Source organism: Buteo buteo, chromosome 4 (genome assembly GCF_964188355.1).
Source record: "Buteo buteo chromosome 4, bButBut1.hap1.1, whole genome shotgun sequence".
NCBI classification, from domain to species: domain Eukaryota; kingdom Metazoa; phylum Chordata; class Aves; order Accipitriformes; family Accipitridae; genus Buteo; species Buteo buteo.
Genome location: NC_134174.1, coordinates 4,099,199 through 4,123,795, shown reverse-complemented (window position 1 = coordinate 4,123,795; position 24,597 = coordinate 4,099,199). Strand labels below are relative to the sequence as shown.

Sequence of the window (24,597 nt, the reverse complement as noted above, 5' to 3'; positions counted from 1 at the left end):
TGTTGCCTCTAATTTCAAGGAGCTGAATGGGAATAGCTTCTGAGCAAAGGTCTGTAACCACTGTACTGACTGGTATGAACATATAGAACATCCTCTTGCCTCCTCAATGGCAGAGATGGGAGCATGTAGCTGGTCCAGCTTTTATGCTTGGAACCGAAAAGCTCTGGACGTTTCGAGGGGAAATGCACCTGCAGCATCTGACAGGCACTGCTGGAGAACAGAAGCCACCAGCTTAATGAAGTGTTGTCAGAAAACAGGACAGCTCTCTGCAAAGAGTACAGCTGTCTTGAATGACACATGTGAAGTGAAAACCTCTCATGTACATAGGCAGCTTAACTAAGGTTGCTTCACTGAAGTTTGCTTCACTGCCCTCATTGGATCCGATTCACGAGGGAAGGCATCTAGAAATTATAACATTATTTTTGTTAGGATTACCCAAACGAGTAAGAATTTGGTCTCCTGGCATCTTTAAATTGCTGTGAGCTTTAATAGTCTGTTTTACAGCCTTGCAAAGCTCTGCCAACATAAGCCTCTGCTGTTTCATACTTAGCAAAGGTCCCAGCTGGACTCAGCCAGCCTGCAGTAAAAGCCACACTACCCGGATTTATTCTACTTGTACGTCTGCTGTCCATTACAGCACTGGAAAAGTGTGCTAAGGACATGACAGCTCCCTCACAAGCAGGTTATTTTTGGCTACCAAGTCTCAAACTGGCTTGAAGAAATCAGGAAGCATCTTGTAGAGTATCACAATTTTGTCTTATTTCCTGTTCCACTTTTTTATAAGCATTTTATGCCTGCATGTTTCATCAATTAACATAAGGATTAAGTTGCTGCCAATCATAGTTCTGACCCTCAATTTATTTGCTGTGAAAAGAAAGCAGTTCACCATCACCCCAAACTCCTATTCAATGCGATCAGGGTATTTGCCCCCCAGATTCCCAATATATGATGGGTTTCACAGAACTCATTCACATAGAAACCAGACATTTTGAGATGATGACGCAAGACCACAAAAGTTGCAGAAAAAATTGATGTGACAATTGAAATTTAGGATCCGTGAAGTAAAATGAATTGGTTTAATGCCTCATTAATAGAAAAAAGGTACACACTGCAAGACATTTCCGTAATGTTTTTATATTAAAAATTTCCCAATATACATCATCCTTCTCTCCCTCTCAGCCCACCATCAAGCACCTTTTATGTTAGTCCAGAAGTGAGAGTCTGGGGGAAGAGCAGCGGTTGACTTCCAGCGCTGTTTTTGGCTTAGTTGAAGTGTTTATTTCATTTTAACATCGTTCCAGAAGACCGGCAACTAGACAAACTTTGCTGACCATGAAGCAATCTCCTTGCACATTACATTTTGCAATTGCTGCAGGGTATCAAACAGTAGGATGGAGCAGAGTTGCAAACAAATAAGTTAAGTTACATACTGTGGTACCTGATCAGTGCTTTGAGACTGGTCCAATTTTTGTAAGCACCGTTTTACATCTAAATCTGGCTGCATGACAGGGAAGACTGTCTTCTAGTAGCTTCACTTTTTAAAGAGGCCAAGAGCTGAGAGCAAATAGGATAAAAAAAATAAGAAACCCATTACATATGCTTCTCTCTTCCTCAGACATACAGATATTTTACAGTGAAATGTTTCTGCTTTCATCAAGGATTTCTCTTCCTTCTTTCATCCTTTCTTTCCCTGTTGCTGTAGGAAAGATCCAACAAGCAACAGGACACAGTCCTGTAAGCACATGGGCACACTAGCAACAATACTCACGTCTGAAAAGCCTTTCACAAGATCCAAGCACACGGCAGCTCTGTTTTTTCTCACTATATGGCACAAACAGAGAAAATTACTACAGCTTAAAAACATCCTACCTTTCAATAAAAATAATTAAAACTATCTCCTTCAGCTGTTTTTGCGTGATCGCTTTGTATTACTTTGTAATTGATTGTTACCTTACGGTTAGTTTTTGTGCTAACAAAACTGTAAAGCAGTCTAGACATTTAGATCCTACCTTGACAAGCACAGTACAAGCAGCTAAACTCCAAATAGATCGATCTGCTCATTCAAGGATGTTGCACAAGAAATCATTCAAGCAACGGTCTGTACGGGAGCTACTTAAGCAGTGGATGTACTTGAAACACCATTACTTGTAAGCCACATTTCCAGAATGAAATGCTTTAGCCTGATAGCTTTTAAGCTTGACAAGAACATCTGTCAACCGCCCCCCCCCCCCCCAATACGTATGTGGGCAGGTGTCAGCTCTCTGGATCATATTGCAAAAAATACGCTGCTAGCCATTCTACATTTTCAATATTTTAATCACTTTTGTATTTATTTAAGGGCTAACCTAGAGTCTTTTGTACTAAACACAGTACTATCCACTTCTGAGAGTTTCATCTATAAAAGACGAATCATGAGGGTGGATTTCACAAAGGAATGGAAATGAGAGACTAGAAGAAGCCACACACTCTTCATATAAAGTCTCTTTTGGTTTGTGACTACCTGATCCCTTGATAATTAAACAAAAAGAAATAAAAGTAACGGGAATATATACTGATGAAAAGACAGAGGAGGGGGATGAGCAAGCTGAATTTGCTGCCCACAACCAGCCACAACCTTAGAAATGCCTCTGAATACTCTAAAGTTGCTCCAGTTGTTTACAGTCTGGAGTTACTTCTTTAGTTTCCCCATACAGAATAGTGGTGAAAAGCAGTGTATTGCTGTTTTCACCAGTACATCTAGGAAAATATCCCTTGCTACAGGGATGCCTTGCTGTAGGTTGGTCTGTGTTATTAGCTCCCCAAAAGCTGGATGTAGTATGACAAGCTGGTTGAAGAATGATCTTCAGAAATTATCTTCATTGATAATGCCATCCTGCTGCAACTAGGGACAGAACTCACACTTTGACTGTCCAGTCTCTGGCCAGTTCTGTTTCTCTGAAGAGCTGCATTTCCAGAGAAAACTTCTTACATATTATAATGTCCTTGGGAAGATGACTCACTTTTGTGGTTTACGCTGTTAACAGTGTAAGAGAGGAGAATGCAAAAAGCTCCCAGGCTGGCAATGAAATCTTTCACAAGATCTCACTTTCAGCATGTCCGAAGTACAGTAATTGGAGATTGGCTTCCTGCTGCTGACTTTTTATTTCCTCGTACCTCATAGACAGATCATTAAACCAACAAGGTGGTGTTTTTTTCTCTTTTATCTTAAGTCCACACTGATAATTCTCATTGGGAAAACCATCTCCCTTTACCTTCACTCTCAGTACTGTATGGCTTTCCAAACCATTCCAAGTATCATCTTTACAGAGATGACCCAAATCAAGACCTCGTGTTACATATTTTACAGACTCTATCTACTTACTAGAGATTGTATTTTCTCCTAGGAAAAATCTCCAGCTATATAAAAGCACCTAACAACACTAGAGTTTAAGTGTATAGTATTTCTGCATTCAGCAACTCTGTTCACTAAAATAACACACTTTCCTGTTTTCAGTCCTAGATAAAACCATTAAAGATTCTCTTTGGAGCCTCTTGTATAAAATTCACAAGGAGCAATTCCCCAATCACTATAACCGATTTCAAATGGTGCTAGAAAATATTATTGACTCTGAACACCAAAAGAAATCAGTCATCCTCTAAAGGGGTTACTGAGATCTGCAAGGACGAAGAGTTAAGTGCTGGACAGTATTTTACATTGGAGGATCCCCAAATACTTGGTAAGTGTTAATTAATTACCTCTGTGGCACTGTTCACTAAAAAAATGTTATAAATATTATTAAAATGCCTGTGAGAAGACAATGATTTAGAAAGAGAAAAGTGTCAAATCAACCATTAGCTACACCCATCTTTTAATATGGTAAAGCCAATCTTGAAACACTTCAAAGTTCTCCAAATTTCGGTAGCCTTGGCCAATGTGACCTACCATGCATGGTCCAATTCTCACAGACGCTGATGCTGGCCATTTCCATTAACTACACCTAGCGTATCAGGATATCCACTTGCAACTTGAGCACTTGAAAGTTAAGTCACACAAAATAAATAAGCGTATTCAGATCTGCCAAACATACCACAATGAAAAAGCAAACACACAGCAGGGATGCAAACAGCATCTAGAATTCCCAGTGCTTAAATTTAAAATTATCTGCTTTAAAGTCTATTGTGTGTCTTGCATGAGACATGTACAAGGTATTTACAAGGGCAGTAAAGGACTAACAAAAATGTAAGGCTGAAACCAGCCTCAAGTTGAGAACAAAGTGGAGCAAATGAAGTTCCTTTCCTTATTCCTCACCATGTTGTACAAACTAGCTGTTTGTACTAGATTTACTAGTTGGTGCATTAACATTAATGTCTTCAATATTGTGTTGCAATTCTGTATTACACTTTTTTGCACTGTTATGTTTCATAAGCCCTTCTCTGTTTCCAAGTTCTGGTTCACCACCTACAAATACTATACACATGCTGTTGCCCAGCAGTATTACAGCAGAGTTTCTGCCCTTGAAATCACACATTGCATTGCTCTCCCAAGGGTCATCTGGGCCATAGACTCTGCAGTCTCAGCCTACCGAGGGACTTCATTTGGTGGTAGAGCCAATTCTAACAGCAGAAGCACGCAAGGAAGATCTTGGCCTTCTCTTCTTTTCCAGCGAGGCTTCCGAAGATCTGTTTCACTGATGAAGGCAGGGATTCTTCCTCCAAGAACACTGATTTCAAATGGTGCTAGACAATGAATAGTTAAATCTAAACCACCATATGAAACCAGCTTCCTGAGGGAGCTTGTTTCGAGCTGCGATGATATTCCTGTAACAATAAATTCGAAATGCCACAGAAGAATACCTGTCCATGTTGGGTTTTTATCTTTATTTTTCCTATTAAATAGTTGATGCCTTTTCCTTAGTCTTACCCTTGATTTTGGTTCCCGTCACCAAATGTTCATTTCTGTTTTCTATTATAGTGCTACCAACTGAAAGGGAATTGCTTACAGCAGTGTCACTCTGAAGAATTTTGTTAGTCAGGCTTGGACAAGATGTACAAGGGTTTAACCAGGAAATTTTTGTTACTGTCTTCTATTACCAGATTGTGTCTGCTGAGGTCTGCCCACAGCCTGACTACCACCAAACAGATCATCAGTAAGGGAATCACTGCTGCAAACTCCCTCTAGAGACAGCAAAGCAACATGTGAAAGGTCTCCTGCAAGATGTTAACATATCTTATTTTTAACAGCAGCAGCAGCAGCACCAGCGTGTGACAGAAGCTACATATTAACACCTAAATATTGAATATTCATTCAAAAGGTCACGCAGATAGTCTGAAAACCAGCTCACCTGTCTGCTACCTCTCGCTGAGGTGGTATTTGCAACATTTAAGAAAAAGTGTGTGCCCAAATCTAATGAGTACATTAATTATGGACTATTCAGATCTGGCACTTGCCACGTGGTCCCAGCACTACTTCTAAGAAGTCTGACACAGCGTTTTTTCCTGGAAGTCTGCTACTGAAGTGTGTTCTAGACAATTTACTCCCTTCAAACGGCTGTATTTTTTTATAACCTGTCGGCAACTTCTCATCTCAGCTGGCAGAACAAACATATCCGAATTACATCTGCAGAATAACGTCAAGCAAATTTGAGCGTTTGCACAGACTACAAGGCTCAGCCATGCTCATGGTGACATGTTCTGGGAAGTACTCAAAAGGTACATCACAGCCTCTCAGCAAGGAACAAATTACCCAAAGCAGCAGCACTGGCACAACAGGCACAGTCTCTTTCGATGGCAGGGCAGAGGGGAGGCACAATGAGACAGTGTGCCCCATGTGGGTGTAAAATAACATTGTTTTAAGGGAAACAACCCAACAGAGTAGGATGGGCCTCTGAAAGCGGGCAGTTGCTTCAGTTACTGGAAGAGCTATAACTATGCCAGGCCACATCAGCATTGGATTTATTATGCAGCTTTTCTGTCCAGAAAGTGTCTGTGTGAAGCAGAGCAGTCAGGAAGCAGTTTGGCCAGGAGCAGCAGGACTGAGCAGTGCTCATGCCCATCTCCCTAGGCTCTGCCCCAAGCACACAGCTGTCTGCAAATCTTCCAAGTGGGCACAAGAAATGCTAATGCTTTAGCATGGGTAAAATAAAGCAGCTTTAAAGCATGGGCAGGACTGAACCGCTTAAAGCCATACAAAAGCCTCAAACTTTGCCTTGCTGTACTGTATTCAAGAAAAGTGAAGCATCTTACTTTTTCCCTCCTGCAGTTTAATACAGCTGGTGTGCACTGTACGTGCCTCTGGAAGTCCTGTGAAAGCTGATTTTAGTTGATTACAACCATCACGCAAGATGAACCCATCTGTGGTCTCCTGAAGACAGCCAAATATTCTCAAACTCCTCCTCTTCAGAGGACAGGAACCCATGTAAAAAAACTAATCACTTCTGTTTCTAAGGTTTCATCACCTCCAGAGGTGCATCTCTCCCTTCATTTACCACAATGACAAAAAAGCCAACTAGCTTAGACTAGAAACCTAACTTCTAGATGGCTGAAGATAGAGGAGAGAAATCTCAAATTAGCGTGGACAGTTCCCACAAGGGTATCTGTCAACAGTGTAGCTAACAACACTCCTCTCCAAGAAAATCTTCATGAGAAAGTCCATGAAATCCATCTGTGAAACGATAGCAACGACACTTCACAACCTGGACAAGGCGAGGTTAAATAGTGCTATAGCATCTTTTTCTGTACAGTTGCATTCCTGATGTACATGGGATCTGAAGCCGAGGTCCAGTTGCAATGGCTCTGTATCACTAGCCTTAGAACGGATGTAGACCACCGCATCTCCATCTGACTATCCAGAGAGCAAATTCTTCCATTTAATATCAATTGTACTTTCGAAGGAAGCATCTTTCAAAACTTGTAATAACTCTGCATGTTTCTAGAAGACAGATAATGAGAAACACTCTCGCATTAGGGCTGTAAACTGTCATTTCTAAATTGGAAAAACAAATGAACTGCAGATAGAGAGCTATTGTACTTCTCCAAGATGCCTCCTTCTCATTACGTCCTATAAGTTTTAAAACATTTTCAGATCTTGAACTGTTCTGTCCTCCCTAGATTTAACAATGAGAAAAGCGGAGAGCCATTCTCTCATTTAACTGGAGAGGAGTAAGAATAACAGAGAAGATAATGTCTTTACATTTACACATTTACTTAGCAGAAAAGCAAGACCTTGGGAAGTAAGAAGAGCAAACCCACAATTCATAGACTTAGATAAAAACTTTAGATGGAAAAGTTTCCGTTTACATTTTTGTTTCTGTGGTGACAAACTAACACTGTTCTGTAATATTCCAGAGAAAATTATGGGAATTACATGTCAGTGACTTAAGCCCTGATCTTAAATATTTCATAATTCACGTGTTTTTATTTGACAACGATGGGATTACTTACATGAGTAAAGTTTTGTCTGCAATTAAACCACTGCAAGATTAGTGTTTATGATGGCTTTGTTTTGCTGTTGAATAATTCTAGTGGTTTAGCTTACAGGTGGTTTAGCTGCATTGAAACACCCATCAGGTAACCCTCTCTCTTCCACTGATGAACTCCTGCAGTGAAGCATTTGGAATAGCATGTGAACTGCAATCCCATCTTTGACTGTGAATGACAACTGTGGGCACTTTATCACATGAATCCAGGGACAATCAGAGAGAACATCTACTGGGAGTGACCTGGAAAGATGTCCAACTGGACTAATGATCCTGTACAGGAAATTCGTAAAAACTAAGTCTTATTGCTTCCTTTCCATGCTCTGCTGTAACAGGAGCTCTGTAAATGGATTTTGTTAGAGCTCTACTTATGACAGATTTACGATCCATCTATGACAGGCTGAAAGACCGAGTCAGCCTGTAATTTGCAGACAATAGCCTGCGAGTACGTTATGTCTGACAAACTGCTCAACTTATTGTAACTTTTTAAATCCCTTTTTTTTAATAAAATGTGGAGCCAAGGGAAGATGACAGATTGACAACTCTGCAGAAAGCCTCTGTCACAGAACAGCTATAGCATAGGAAGCGATTGTGCGAACTTCCTACTTAACGCTTGGCCATGTATCTCATTTATGAGCTGCTGCAGACACCCTATGGCATGATGAAGATCAAGGAACCATTGAGAAATTGTCTGTCAGCTGAAAAACCAATTAATACTAACTGCACTGAGGAAGAACTGCCTACCAAGATAGAAATTGAGACTGTGAAGTCAGTTACAGATGTCTTTAAGGGATTTCTTTTTTGGTCATTTTCAACTTGAACTTAAAACCACAGCTCTTGGGGAAAAGCTGCTTCATCTTTTATTTTTCTGCACCATCAATCCCCCAGCGTTTTCACCACCAGCTTAATGAATTCCAACTATCAAGAGAGCTCATCTGCTATGTAATTTGTCTTTTTTTTGTTCCCTTCACTAAACATGCAGGAAAAATGTTTTTAATTTGCAAGGCTGAATAAATACCTACTGTGTTTGCCAAGACTTTATTGACATTCATGGCTGTCCACAAAGCTGACTGACTTCTCACAGAGATGGTTTATCTCCTTAAGAAAAAAACCCACCCAAGCAAGAAGATGTTAATCTTTCTTAATGAAATAAAATAAAATGAAAAACAGCAGTTCAATAAAGAATACTGTGGCTAGTGAAACCCCTTCATCCAGGATATGGTCCCAGAGCAGATTTTTGTTGACGGCAAGATCACTTAACATTGGGACACCCTCCAGCACTCACTGCTGCCTCTGATGCTGCAGTTCATGTCACCTTCAGTTGTACCCATACAACTGCCCACAGGCCATGCTGTAGACAAGTCAGTCATATGATTCTAATTCAAAGAAAAAAAAGTGTTTCTTTTCTTGACAGATATTTTCATCTGCTTTTCCACACGGTCAGGAAAGAGATGGCACTGCATTGCTGCTGAGCTGGAAATGAATGGCTGGGAGTAGGCAGAAACTTATTAAACTGGCACTAGCAAAAGACATGAACTGTGGAATTACACCTTGGATAGCATCAAATCACATCTCCCTTGCTCAGCTGGTCATGAGGAGTTGAGATGAGTTTCAGCCTGCAATGAAACACAGTTCTTGAACTTTCATAAGAAAATCAATACACCAAACTTTGAGATTCTTACTCAAGTTTTACTAGGTTTTTATAAAAGGTCCAACTTTTCCCGTAGGCCTGCTGCCTGAATTTTTCCATTTCAATTTTTCTTGCTGAACAATTTTGTTATCTTAAAATCAGCAATGTGCACGAAACAATCAAAGCCTCCACAGCTGGAATTTAATATGATCAGTCAGTCTGCGGTGGCTTGACATAAACAGGTAAGAAGAAAAAGCACTTGGGTCATTTGGGAGGAAATTAATGACATGACAAACCATTACTGTCAAAATTTCCTACACTGATGACAGTACTTCACATATCTCACTTTCCTTCCTGTGCTTTGTTTAGCTGTACTGAAAAGAGCTACCAAGCGATCTGGGGAACATTCCTCTGGAACAAGCAAACAGCCCTCAAATAAAGACCAGTATTTCCTACTAGTGAAACATCCAATTTATCTGTTAAGTATGCACAATACATTTATCTTTTTAATTTCAGAAGCTTCTCAAAGCTTCTAACAAACAGGAAAGGTCTGACGGCTACAAGGTATTTACAATACCAGCTGATACCAAGGAGGGACACAGATGTGCTATACCTCAGAAAAAACAGCCTCCACCATGTACAATTTTCTCCAATATATTTCTGGAACAATTCATTATTGACAGGGCTTGTCCTCAGAATCTGGAAGAAAAAAATACCAGAAGCTGTTTGAATTAGTCCCCTCTTTGTGTTGTTCTTCAAAAAGATAAATCAAAATGCCGCTTCATAATCATTCTTCTCTTCCTCCAGCCTCTTATACAGGCTTTCAGCCAAGTTATGGGTCCTCACCATCTAAACTTATGTGAGTGCATTTACAGTCCAAACAGGTAATCAAGGTTTACCACTAACCCCATCACTAGAATGCAGGTATCGTGTTCCCTATGGAAGGAGTAATTTTTCATTACAGCTTCAAAAGTCATCGAATGAAACTGCTGTCTCTGTTTCATGCAGGAGTATTCGTGTAGACAATCCTTGTAATATATATCCAAATTGGTCTACAGACCTCCCGGTAGACTATCTAAAGGTGCATTCCACCTACACACTAACTCCATGGCAGTGGTGGGCCTCCATGCCATGGGGAAATAATTCCTTGTGGAGGAAGGATCTGTAAATAGCAGGTGCCAGAGAATTACCTACTGCGTAGAGCAGTATCTTTGACGTACAAGTTGTCTCAGATTTATTCTAAACTGTTTTGAAACCTCTTCAGGCTGATTTTGGGGATTATTAGGAAACAGAAATCCTGAAAATACAAAAGCAGGCTTATCAAGCACAGGAAAAACAGTAAGACATTTTGTGACAAAGGCTTCAGTACGTGAATTATGCATTACCAAAAACTGACTTAGTTCGTATGGGAGGAGGGAGATTTCTGTGCGTCCAAATCCAAGCACAATGGGCACAAGCTGCACTGCAGGGAATTACATGCAGTCCTGTACAAACATTATCAATTTGAGTACCTCACTCTCCTTTTTGCCTGATTATTACCTTGCATTATTTGTAAGAATTTGAGGCAGAAAACAACAAAATAACCTGCAAACTCCTTGAAATCAGTCATTACCAAATTCAGAAAGGGCTTCTGAAACCATAAGGAAGCAGGACTAGTCTGGCTTCAGCCTCTCCTCTCTCTATTTCTGTCCATATTCCCACCCGGTGCCCATCACCATAGCAGCTGACTGTTCCTCTGTCAAACAGCAATCTTTGGGGCAACAAAGGCAGGAATATAGGGTTGGGTTTTTTTCCCCAAGGGGATCATGAATTGCTGGATAAAAGCGGCAGATGTTATACTTCAGAAATCGTACAGGACAACCATAATGAACAATGTAATTCCCTGTTGTTTTCTAAGGTATGTTAACAAAGGTATGTTAACAAAGCAGCCACCCACAAGACTCGCTGTTGCTTGTCCATGTCTTTACATTAGAAAAAGATTTTTTTCATTCCCACTGCTGTCTTACATATGCAGAAGTATCTCATTGGGATCTGGGAGAAAACTGATGATTGGGGGGGGGGGGGGGGGGGGAGCAGGGTGAAGGGAAGATTTCTTCAGCTTAAAATATTTCTTCTGACTTAAAGCTTTTGGAATCTGAAGAGCGATAAGCATCATTTTTAGAAACCACCCTGGCAACGTAGCTGTTATGTAAGTTTCAATAGAAGCTCTAATCCCAGCGCTGAACAGAAATGCCCCTGTCATGAAGCACTCAAAAACTACACCTACTGTTTATATTCTTATGCCATGCATTGTATCGCATCCACTTATGTCTCTACAAAGTGATCTCTTAAAACCAGGCACCTGTAACTTTTTTGCCCCTGTGCTTATCTTCAGCACTGGATTCATTTACGTTGCTACATAAATGATCATGCTAGTTTGTCAAAGGATGAAAGGTGACCTGGAAAAAATTGCTTTTACGTATCTTTTAAAAATAGCAATAAACACACATGAAAATGTTTATTTTTCTGTATTTTTTTCTGGTATAATACAAACTGCAATTCTGACTATTTTGAAAGACTCCACGATTACTGAAGAGGAAGTGAAATTAAAATCATCACAGAGAAAAAAAAGATAGCAATTAAGAGGGATAGGAAATTCAATCAGACCGCTCCAAGAGTGATTGTTTTTAATCCCAACTGAATTCCCACGCCTGACAAACAGACTGCAGAGGATCTTTCAGCTGAAGACAAATATTCTTTACTCCTCCCATCATGTATGACACTGCAAAAAAGCCAAAACCCAAGCCAGAAATATTTTCAGAGCAAACCAAACCACCTTTGAACCCTTCTTTGTTATGCTGAAGAAGCAAAGAATCAGAAATCGAATTTTTAAAGATATCTACTTCCTACATACTGGTGCTGCACAGCAACAAACACAATATATGCCAGATACATTTACACTACATACTTCACAGCAGGAAACGTAACCAATACAGAGAGCATATTCCATCCATTTACTGGAAACAGAAATTATTTACCTTTCAGTTTGCACATATTTATAAATAGGTTTTCCCTCAAACAACATGTTCTTCCTTTGGCATATGCAAGGTGCTCATGAGATCAGCACCTGGAATTTAGAAAATGGTTTATTTAAATGCATGTTTGCATTTCCACTTCAGCTTCCCCTTATAAAAGGAGAAAAAGGTCACATGCTTACGGTACTTTTTTACCAGTTTGGTTCCGTTTCGGATCACCTCATTTTATTACAGAATGAAAGAGTGCTACAGGAACACAGCCGGTCGATACTTGCCACCGCTGCAGGGGAGGCCACTGCAGCAGCTCCCCAGGGCTGCTGCCAGGGTTAGTGTCCCAGAGCCATGAGCCGTGCAGACCCTCCAGGAACTGCCCATCTCCTCGACCAGCAAAAGAAACACAACCACCCGGCGGTTTAACATTCCCCTCCATTTCTGCATCTTCTTGGTTAGGCCAGGGTATGTCACCTAATTAAAGAGCTTGTTTCTTCTGGCTTTGAAGAGAGAGGGATGACACGTTTACCTGAAGATTTTAGGGACTGATCAGTGGCCTTTAAGTTGTGCTACAGACTGGAAGAGCCAGGAAATGAGAGGGATCTTCACTGCATGCTGAACAAGGATGATTCTCCGTCAACTGGATCAACTGGCAAACATCTGGCAGTGCTGGAATTGATTACGTCTGCCCAACCACGGACAGCTTTGAGTATTTACTGATCCTTACTCCTGAACCCCTTTTACTACTCAGTTCATGTATCTGACTACTGTTGCAGGACAAAATACATCATCAGGATAAAAACAGACATGGTGCTTCAGTAATAAATACTCATGCTGGCATACACCGTGAAAATTATAGAACTGATTAGAGGACCACGACATAATGCTCCACATATTAAACACAGCCAAGCAAGAGATGGAGAAAAGCAGCTGTTGGATTTTGAAAATAGTTTTGTTTTGCTGAGGAGTTTTTGCTTTAATCTACCACAGCTATTGAACAACTTGAGTCACATTAGAAAAACTATGTCCCTATCTATCAGAAAAACATAACATACATATATCTATTTTGCTGCAACTTACTTGTGATCTTACTAGTCTCCTCCCCATAACTGGCTCCATCTTTTGAAGCTAGAAACGAGGTCAGTATCTTGTAATTTGAGCATTAAAATAAGGAAGACTGAAGTTCTGTTTCTAGTCTGATTTTCTTTGGGACCTGAGAAACTCAGTTTGTGTAGATTCTGCAGCTATGTAGACATTTACTTTCCCAGTGATTTCCAATGGACACACTGTAAAGCAGCTGTAGCAGGGCAGAGTCCCTGTCATGGATCAAGACACACTGATCTAGAAGCTTCATATAAAACAGAATAAAAGGAGTTTCATTTCTAGTTTACTGCCTGAGGCAAGGAAGAGTGAAGAGACATGAAAAAAAAGGAAGCATGAGGAATAATGAGACTATAAAACCCGATGTAAAAGCAGATTAACAGCACGATGGCCTGTCTACTCTTTGCATCATAGGAAAGTATAGCTTTAAAATAAAGGCTTAAATAAAAAGGTATTTTTGTGGCATTTACAGAGGGTTAGCAGGGGAGAAGCTCCTTTCTGTTGAAACTGTACTAAGCTGCAGCTGATTGCTATCAATTCACATGTGCACAAGTCAGGCAAACATCTCAGAAGAGAAATAAAGTGATGCACAGAGGTGCCGATCTGGAACTTGGCTGCACAGAGACAGTAGTCAAGTATACATTTCCAGAGGAAATCTGGAAGACAGAAGATGCTGAATGTGCACAGAGAGAATGTCATTGTGTATATTAAGAATATGATTAAGAAAGCTCACAAAACCCCCAGAATTATAGACATCCAGTCAGGATAGAATCTTCAGCTGGACAACATGATTGATGGTGTTGAATGTTTGACGAGTGAAAAAAGGTAAGGATGAAGAACTAGTGCTAATATGTGGCTAAGAAAAAGCAACTAGAAACTTCAAAGTTTCCAATGAATTCAAGAGGCAGACATTGGCCTGGAAGTGGTGTAGGACAGAATCACAAAGGAGAATCCCAAATTGCAAATGACTGGTCTAACTTCCGACTTCTAAAATTGTGGCCATTACTAGACTAAGGAAAACTAAAACCAAAGGAACCTTAATGATTTAGTGCAGAAGAGAGTTAGCTCTTTATTCTGTCAGCATTCGAGTTCTCTTATTTGTAACAGGCATGATTAAATTAATTCATCAATTAGTAAATGAGTTCAGTTAGTTCACAGCATGTAATTAGTTTATTCTACTCTGTTAACAGGCACATCCTAATGTCACTTTGTAATATTTTGCAAATTCAATTTTAATTTATTAGACACGATGGCAAAAGGGGAACTTGAAGGTAGCAAACAAAATTGTAACAAAGACAGATGCAAAACTTACTGAGATAATGCACAACATAAATAGCAGTAAGCATCTGCTAGCAAGGTCCGTTCCCTGCTCAGCAGTGCTGACCATTCTACATTAACTGCTTTGTGGTTAAAACTGGCCTGAGATGATACGTGCAGGAACACGGCAGCTGCCAGCCCGTGATAGTGTCCCTACAGCCATTTCCCTGCAGTGGGACTGGGTTTTCATTTTGTACTCCCCTTTCAGTCCCTTGCAAATAGTTTCATCAAGAAATTCCTTTTTCACAGAACTGCTTTAGATTTCTTTGTGGTTTTAATACCGGCCAAGGAAATTTACTCAAGATTATCCCCACAATTGTCTACCACAGCAACTGTGAAGGTTAAGAGAATGAAACAAAGTGAAGACTGCGTAACTAAGTATGTGCTATGTATCAGTAAAAGCTGATAGTCATTTGAACACAGTATGTACATACACCTGCACACCGAAGTCCAAGGGTAAAGCAGGAGCCAGCAGAAGAGCTCTGAACACGCTGTGGGATGGTGGTGTCAGGCAGGACATGCAGAATTCCACATGCACCAGTGTGAAGATGCAGCTCCCTTTGGGCACAGAGAGAAAACAGCGAAGGATGCACACTTAGCCAAGAAGGGAAATCAACTGAGCCACGATAATATTAATAGACTACTATTAAGCCCTCATTAACAGGAAAATTAAGTTAGGTTTCTATCAATAACAAGGCAAAAAAATTTTTCTTCTATCGGCACAAAACACACATGACTGCATCTTTGGGAAGCCCAGTTTTTCCTGCTCAAAGGGTGATGCAGCACTAAGCAGCAAGATATTGCTGTCTCTGCAGATGGCTGCCTGACGAGTGCCCCTTGCCACGAGACTTGGAGTGTGCAGGCGTCAGCCACGTGGCTAGTCTTTGTTCTGCCTAAATTTTGGCAGGATTTAGGTGCCTGGAGTCCAGAGTGATAAAACTCTCTACTCAGTAGCTGCTTGGGCATCAGCTTATGCCGTATTAGAGCCTGGTATTACCTGCTGTTCACGATCGAAGGTGTCCCGCTTGGAGCGAGGGAACCTTCTCCTCACCTAGACTCTGCTGCAATCCGTTTAGGCAAAAGTGGCCTGAACACTAGGTAAGTCCCCTTAAAGAGCCCAAAACCCACCAAAATCCATGCCAACACCACAGCTCTCTCCAGAACAAGGCTACAAAGCAACACTGGTGCTCACTACCTTCATTGGAGTTTGGAGACTGAAGCACCCACCCAGAAAGCAGGAGAGCCCCTTTTTATGTCTTCTCAGTCTTCAGTTTCACACTACCCTGGAGAACTGCAGCAGTACAGATCCAACACATGAAGCCGAACACCTCTCTGCAATAGTCACGCTGCTCCTGGTACCCGAACATGCTTTTTCAGAGCTAACCTGAGCTCTCCTGTGCTCACTGCCATGTACACATACCTTCAGAATGGCTGATGCCCAAACCCCAGGCTTATGCATCATGAACAAGGTCCCTCTGAAGTGTCTCCCTCTACGCTGGCTGTTTTGATTCTGAAATAATGAGAATTACATCACATCCACACCCCTGCCATCTTCATAATACTGGAAGCGTTCCCCCAGCCTTTTCAGTCTCATTCTGTCCCATTCCCATAGGGCTGAAAACTGAGCTCTACTCTGTGATCCAACACTTTTTCACAGATGTAGGAAGCATTTCCTAATTCTGGCCCAGGCAGTGAGTTCCACACCCAAGCATGAAAGTCCAGCATGGAGACAGAAACTGGGCATCAGTTTATGTGCTTAAAAAAAATTCAAAACCAGCTCAGTAGTGGATATTTCAAAAGAGAGTGTATGATGCATGTACAAGGCGACACAGCTAAGCATCTCTTTGATCTGAAGCTTAAAATATACAGCCTTTCCTGTGCTACTTCTGTATTTGCATGGAAAACTGGCAATATTCTGGATTAAAGTTTGTGGATGAAGAAAGAAAAAGTAATTAAAAGAATGATGCAAGTACTTACAAAGATAGTAACACATAAAGAAGAGAAAATTGATTCAGACTACAGTATAGCACCGAAATGAAACAAGGAATGACTATGATTTCATTTGAGGTACTGTAATTTAACACAAACTGTAGCAGAACTGTTACAGGGGCTTCTTAATTCTATTACTGATCATTACATCACACTTTACAGAGTCCTTATGGATTTCCCTCCTAACAGCCCCTGCTTTATCTGCATTTTTTTGTGAAAGAAATTACAGTAACTTATACTATGAGGGAGTAATTGCATCAGGCATTTGGTGACGAATATATTCACTTGCATTTCCAGACTGGAGCTGTCTTCTGTTTACTGTACTTTCTAAATCATCAGACTGAAACAGAAACAGAACTCATCCTGCTTTCAAGGGTCATAAAAGTTGTATTAGGTTTCCAGTTAAAATGAGGACAATGTGTATCCTGTATGGATGTGACAAGATAGGCTAAAATAGCTAAAATAACTGAAGTAAATACGTAAACTGCACTATACAGACCTAGAAAATAATGCACACAAAGCAGGACATCAGAAGTCTGACAGATATGGGAATATGGATTACAAAACTGTGAAAAATCATTTAAAGCTGTATAATTATGCCCACATAACAAAAACTTCTTCTTCTCCTTAAGTATATCTCCTTCACTTCAAGTGTCAATATTACTAATATATTGCCCATGAGTTCGAAAACCTTTTTTTAAATCTCATCTCTTTAGGAGGGGTCCAGTACCCCAGTCCCAGATATCTTCCAGTGCAAGGGAATGGAGGAGAAGGACTGGCTACAATGCCCCATTCAAACCCATCTTTTTTCTCCCCAAATCCATAGTACTGCATCCTAAAAGAGAGATGCCAAGCGTGTCTGCTGCATCACTCCTCTGAATCCCCGCCAGCACTATGTGCTCTTTCAAACACCCTGTGGAGAAGATTTCCAACACACCGTGAGTCCTGCACAACTCCGCCTCTGACCCTTCCTGTTAGGGACTCCTGAGCAATGGCCTTTATCTCATTAATTCAGTGGTTTTTAGGAAACTACTTTTTCCTGCCAGCTTTTAAACCCAGAGGAATTTTCTAGATGTGCAGTGACAGTGCATGAGTAATAGCTCCCTCATTAAACTACCAGGGAGTCATAAAACAAAACAAATTGTTCAGCTTCCCAGTGTTTTTCCGATTTGCTTTCCCTTTCCAAGCCCTGTAGTGCTCACAAACATCCAAACTATCTAAGTGACGTCATTTATAGTCAGAATCCTTAAAGGAAACAACATGTCCTTAGCACGTTGCTCAATCCTCTGGTATTCTTGCAGTCATTTATTTTTGCCCCAGGGTAGTTTCAAGTTGTTTTATTTTTTAAATCAAGAGCTAGCTGTGCCCACGTGAAATGTATGCCTCCGAAGACCGCCATCAAAAGCTCGTCTGGCACAAGAGAAGGAGCTGCGCTACGTTTGCTGCTGCCTTGGCAGTCCTCGGTACGTCTCTTGTCTTCATGCCAAATGCTCTCCGTGCCCACGGACGAAAAGCAGGGTGGTACAGTGCGGGAAGCCATAAAGATGTGAAAGACAAGAACAAACCCTGCTCTCCCACGGCAGGGCTTTGCATCTGCTGCCGCAGCAGCCATGCTTACTGTTCCTCCTGCGCTTTAAAAATAGTCCTCTGTAGGGAAACAAGATATTCAGCCCAAACTTGGGAAAACAAATTATGTTTGCCGCAGCTTGTGTTAAGAAATCACTCTGTACCTCTTCTAAACAGAGACAGGTAGCTGTGTTTCTGGAGCGCCTTTGGTGTTGGCAGGTAACAGGTTCTTTATCCCATTTGGAAATCTGGGAGTCAAACTATGTAACATACAGTCTGACAATTCAAGGAATACTTTGAAAGGCCACTATTTCTACAGCAGTTTGTGAGAATGAGAGACAAGACTCTGTCTCCTGCATTTCTGTTCAGGATGAAGCAGCTTGTGCTCAGTGCTGATACAGACGGACCTTCCTACCCAACAAGGTACCCCCATTTCAGAAACAAATCCCATAAAGGTCTTTTTGTATCCACCGCCAGCACGCAGAGTATCATGTACAGTAACTCAGATTTGGAGAATGTACACAGCAGAAGAGTCCCACATTTTTAAAAACAGAAGGAAAAAAAACCAACAAAGCAGAATAAGATACCAAACTCAACCCTGGGAGATGACCAGGTTTGATAATATTTGTATTTAATATATATTTTGGCAAGACTGCAGAAATGCTAACAACCACCATAGTTTTCAGAACAGTCCTTTAAGGTGCACTTGTAATCCCCATGTTACAGATAGCAAAGTAAGGACTGAATGAAGTCAGTGTAAGGTGACCCGAGTTCAGTGTTTTTACTGAAATATGTGGCTTACTTCAAGAAAACTTCTGCTTCTTTTGCCTAAACAACATCTGGGAGCCGCAGAATGAAAACCATTTCAGACAGCCCTAACATCTCACACTACTGAGATTTGCATTCTGTCTTTTAATAAGCAGCAGAAAGCAAAGGAATGAGATAAACTGGGAGCTCCAGACCACGCTTCCTAACGCATTTGGCAAAGTGCTGAGGAGACCCGTTAAAGGGACCAAGCTCATTGACCTCACAGATTTCCCCAGGCCAGGGCTAGAAAACAAAACAGCTGAATGCTTATTCCCTTGCAGAAGGAACTGCTGGCACCCTGCTCTCTGTCTATCTCCATGTCAAGGGTTTTGATGGTGACGAAGAATCAGCAGCTTTAAGTATACATCTGACACACAAAAAAAGCAGAGTGATTGAAGTCAGCAAGAGACTGCTTGAGCAAAAGTTGAGCGGAGACCCGAGCCCAGAGCCTCAAGGATGTTCAAAAGCCTCATGGCTAATGATTTCACTGTTGAGTTAGGTATTCAAACACCTCTAAGGACACAAGTTACCAGAATTTGCCTCTTTACATTGCTATATAAATGGCAACAAAGGTGGGAACAACTTGCCAGCTTAGCTTCTCACATCATCCTTATGAAAGGGTGTGTAGGTACTCATGAGAAATGGGGATTTTTGTCAGGGCTGAAATACATAGCAGACACTGTGGCAGATGGCACTGGATGAACTGAAATAGAATTGGAAGTTCAGGGTATTTTAAAGAAGGTTCATGTAAGACTAAACAAGGTAACAGCTTAAGAAATACACAATAGTGAAAAGAGACAAAAAAGTACTCCCATTCATCCTTCTCCTGACATACGGAGATGTTCAATGAACTAAACCGATTATAAATATTCAGGCATTTACATTATGGTCACAACTGAATACTGATTGGTCCCAATACATTGGCACCTGCACAAACATACATAAAGCCACCACTGACCTGCACAGTTTGCAGTCCAAAGGGTGAGGGAATACTCTCTTTGCATTTGTTTAAATGCAAAGCACAGATGAAGTGTGGACCTCACAAGAATATGCCAAAGCCAAGACCTGCTAAGGGTTAAGAAATCAAACCTTTGAATAGATAATGAAAACATTCAAGATTATTAGATTAGTTAGTATGAAAGAGTAGGAATAAGCCCTCAAATCTTTGATAATTGTCCTCTATAAGGACTTCACCACCGCTCCCCAAAGTCTTTGGAACTGGCTGCTGTTAGAGACATTACTGGAGCAAACAGACCAGAGGTCTGAGGCTCTGCTCGTCCCCTGCTCCGAAGATAACTCAGCTCTGCAGTTTTACATTTCAGAAAGAAGCATGCTACTGAAACAGAGTTTGGACAGCATTTCCAAAGCTGCAGGGCCCATCGGGCCTGCTGATAGCTCCTCATTAAAAAAAGCAACAAGAAACAAAACAACAACCTCTTTTCCAGGCGGTGAATGACACTAGCATGAGACTGACAACTTTCAGGATGAGGTCATCTCCGTTTCCCTCCAGAAATGAAGCTAGCAAGTACAATTAACAGTAATTAAAAACTCCTTTCACAAAAGGACACTACACTTTTATTATCTCTGTTGAAGCCTAATCAAAAGCATCACAATGAGCTTGTTGATTTTTTTTTTTAAAACCAGGATACTATAAAAGACAGAAAGAAACCTGCAATTAAGAACAGAAACCCAATTTTCTTAGGTGCTGTAGCATTTTGGCTCAAAATACATACTGTCCCCTACTTCCCTAAAAGAATAACTCACTACTTACTAGTTAGCCATGGCAAAACATAACCAAAAATTCTAATTTATAAAGAAAATGCTTAATGGGTAAACAAATGTGCTCATGACACTGAAACTTATATGGGAAGTGTAAGCAATAAGCTGTAATCACACTTATGAAAAGTTATTGGCTTTGGGCCTAATGATCTTCTGCACAGGGTTCCAGCTGCAAAAAAATATTAAGTTTCTTTGCATCCCAATTTACTATTACAAATTCTGAGATTTTCACTGCAAGAATGTGAACTGGTTTGTATTTCAAACTATTTATTATTCATATTTGTTTCACCTTATGTGTGAGAGGAAAAAAGCCAGTGGTCTAATCACTAGAGATCCAGTAGCACTTGGATAGCATTTCAGCCCACCAAATATAAATGTCTGCTGCTGAGTGAGCAGAATCGCTCTCTAGAATTCAGCGATAAATTGCATCTCCAGCAATTACAATAGGAGCTTGGATACTCGGGCAAAGATTTAGTTGCCTAAATACAGCGCCTATGCCTCCTGTCATTTTAGGTGATGTACAGTGTCATGCCTAGCCCACATAAAACTCCCATAAAATTCATGTTGTACCTGCCAGCCTGATGGGTATGTCCCAGATAACCTAAGGCATCTGTCTCAAAGGCACCAGACACCAATGTGCAGGCAACTGAATCCTATCCTTGGGCACCTGCACAGGTACGTGCACATGTATTATGCTGTCTGGTCTTTGTACCAGAGCCAAATCCCACCCATGTATTCTGCTGCACATCTACAGTGTAATAATAGTTTTAAAAACCCCTTAAAATGTTTTTACTTTTGTTGTGGACATTAAAGGTCCCACTGCTCTTTATCAGGAAAGATATTTTGATATTGGTGTCTCTACCCACACACAGACAGAATTGTCAGATCAGATTTACCAGCAGAGCTTTAGGGTGCAGATTAAACCTTGACAACTGGCTTTCAGCCAGAAACTGGAGCGCTTACATCACTTCTACAGTGTGATTACTTTTAGAATATTTACTGCTATAACCCCAAAGTGACCCGGCTGCTATGCAGTACACGCTACGCACTTGAGTGCTGCCTACAATGATCTGAGAAGCATTACATGGGCGCACGGGTCCTCCTCTCCCAGCAGCAGAGGTGAATGTTTTTCCTGAGATTGTGCACATTTAGGACAGAAGGGAATGAGAGGGTTAAGTGGCGAGCGTGCAGGAATGGATGGGTGAGTGGTGAAGCGGTGGGTGCGGCAGCAGGAAGCCCACCTGCCCACCGACTGCCTGCCCGAGGAGCAGATGCCCGCCCGGACAGATGAGAGGTGCCAGCCAGCAGCCCAGAATAGCAGCGGGGCCGGCGGAAGGGAAGGAAACATACGGTCTTAAGCAAGAGGTCAACCCGGTTTGTACGCCTCGGCATTTAAAGTATAGTTTTCTGAGGGACTGAGCTCCGCAAATTGCCGCTGGAAGCAAGGGGCAGCTCTAGAGGCTGAGGACCACAGACGGAGGATGTTGTGACACAAGCAGATCATTCCATCACTGCTATTTTATATGCGTTCACAGCTGAGCTGAGTGTAAACAGGGAAGTCACATGGCATCCGCAGTGTCACACAGTGACTTCCTTAGTGTCACAAAGGCTCAGAACATCGCCTTTAACATCTATTAGCCCATACGGTGTCTGCAAAAATGGGAACCTTTAAGCAGCTCCTATTAACAATGCCCATCTAGGCCATCCTCCATGACTCAGGAATCCGTTTCTGGATGCTAGCGTGTATTTTCTACTTCCTTTCCCTGCAGTGTATATAACAGAAACGAATCTGAATGCTGACACAGTAAGCAGACTGATTGCAGTATTTTATTTTTTGGACTGAGTCCCAATTTTAGTCTGATCTGGTTCTCAGATCGGAGGTTGTACATTGTCACGTAGTTTGTAAAAGCAGTTGCTACACTGATTTGACTAGATATGCAAGGCTGTGCATCTGCAGATCAGAAAGCCAGATCAGGCACACTGCAGATGCATCAAATTTTCTCAGAATAATAAACTGGAGATTTACTGAAAACAATACAGAAATAATTTTACAGCCTTCTTCCAAACATGCAGATATAAATACAGGTCAAATTTGCAGAGAGTGTTCAAATTTGCATCGTTGTGTTCTAAAAACAATTTGAAAAGAAAACATTTTATAACAGTTCAGAGAACAAGCCTGGGAGACAGCAGATTTGGACTGTTTTCTCCTACTGCTACACCACTGACTGTGGATCATGCCAGGCTCTGGGAAAAACTCAACTTTCAATCAATTACCCAAATGACAGGTGAAATTTTCGAAGTGCTCAGCATCCAGAAGGTGTCACCACCGGCTGGAATTAAGCACACAGGTGCTGTCTGCTGCCTGGCAGTTTGAAAATCTGATCTTTTAAAGGATGGCTATACACTTAAAACGGAAATTTGTTAATCAGTACATATCAGCAAAAATAAGCAGTATAAGCAAATATATCTGAAGTATACAAGCGTCTCAGAAGCTTGCTTTCCTACATACTGTAAAACCATCAATGCACTGTCCCTCTTCCAAAGTCATGCTAGCACACAAAGCTGCTCTCTTCTTCCTTTTTTGTAATACTGCTTAGGCAGCAATACCTCTGTTACAAATCTTGAGAATGAAAAGGTTAATCTCTGGTTATTTCATATTGCAGTTATCCCATTCTTTGACACAATTTTATTAACTTCATTCAAGAAAGAATGTAGCCTTGCTAATATAAATGGCAGTTTGACAATTACTTGTACATACGTTTTAATGGATGTACCATTTTGAGACAATTTTTGACAGGAATTCACACCCTATGATATAGCTACAATTTGGTCTGCATGTACAATTTCAGACCAAGACCTTAAAGCTTCCAGGCATCTCCTGAATGACTGGAGGAAGAAGGTCTTCAGATCCCTCACTATGTGTTAGTTGGTTAATAATTCTTCTGGTAAATGAACCGTAACTTTTTTAAGCAGACCAATGACTCTCTCACAAATGGATTGGTTCTACTAGACCAAGCAAGACAGATGAATAGTGAAAACTTAATTCTGGCAATAAATAAGCTGCTTTGAACTATTTTTCAGACCAGAACTGTACACTAAAAAGTCTACTCACAGTAGCCTCCATCTACAAAACACAGTAACATGTAAAAAGGGTGCCGTGAATGTTAATACAAAGGTGTGCAACATATCTTCCAGATGGGAAGCATTACAAAAATGTTATTACACGCACATTTTTAATATTAGGCAAATGAGACATCTTGCATGCAGCTACGGTCTTAGGGCAGCGATCACAACTGAAACACATGGCTGATCGTAGGGAGAGAAAAAAAAAAAAAAGATTCAGACAAAACCACAGAATCACAAGGGATGGGTGATGTATTTTTTACCACCCTCCTTGCCCTACCTCCATTTCAGCATTTTAAACTGTTTCAGCATGCTAAAAAAAAAAGAAAAAAAAAGAAAAAAACCTTACTTCTTCTTTAAGCTGTCTGGTTGTTTTCCTACAGACGCTATCTCAGCATTACACAGTCAATACAGCTAATGGCATTAATTGCTTGCTTTCTTACTGAGATCAAGCGAGTGGTTCCCTTCACTTTCTCTTGAGTAACAAACAGAAGTCCAGGTAACCAAAGTGTTAGAAGGTAGTATCTCCAGATCTATTTTATAAACAGCAGGAAACCAATAGTATGTACAGACTTCAGACAGCCTATTTCAGTTTTGTGTTTGAAATGCTAGCTGAAGGGCTCACAACTGTATGGGGCAGAATTGAAGTGAAATAAGCCAAGCAAAAGGGATATATTTCTGAGCAACGCACCTTTCGACCATGTTGTTCTGAACTTTCTCCGTAGCGTCTAAAATGTACCGCTCCTTTGTGTAATCCCAAGTCTTGAAAAAGTTAGTAAACCACCTCTCCTGTAGTAGCTTCCTGCACCTGTCCCTACAGGTAATA

General features: G+C 40.9%; 1 protein-coding gene across 14 annotated transcripts in view; it reads right to left on the bottom strand.

The window, feature by feature from the left end:
• Nucleotides 1-1,052: 1,052 nt before the first annotated feature.
• Nucleotides 1,053-24,597, bottom strand: part of LOC142029704 (uncharacterized) — a 131,630-nt gene continuing 108,085 nt past the window's right edge. For 5 of the 14 annotated variants that reach the window (XR_012649985.1, XR_012649987.1, XR_012649986.1 and 2 more), the window contains 3 exons: nt 24,463-24,585; nt 14,942-15,065; nt 1,053-1,821 (listed from right to left, as the gene is read on the bottom strand). Coding sequence is in view for 4 of the 14 variants with exons in the window: in XM_075024605.1 (XP_074880706.1) it covers nt 1,819-1,821; nt 14,942-15,065; nt 24,463-24,585 (250 nt within the window). In the remaining 10 variants the exon portion in view is untranslated. Of the gene's footprint in view, nt 1,822-8,273; nt 9,071-9,169; nt 9,784-12,022; nt 12,191-14,941; nt 15,066-24,462; nt 24,586-24,597 lie in introns of those variants that run through there. The other 9 variants (XR_012649984.1, XM_075024602.1, XR_012649989.1 and 6 more) reach the window with 9 other exon arrangements.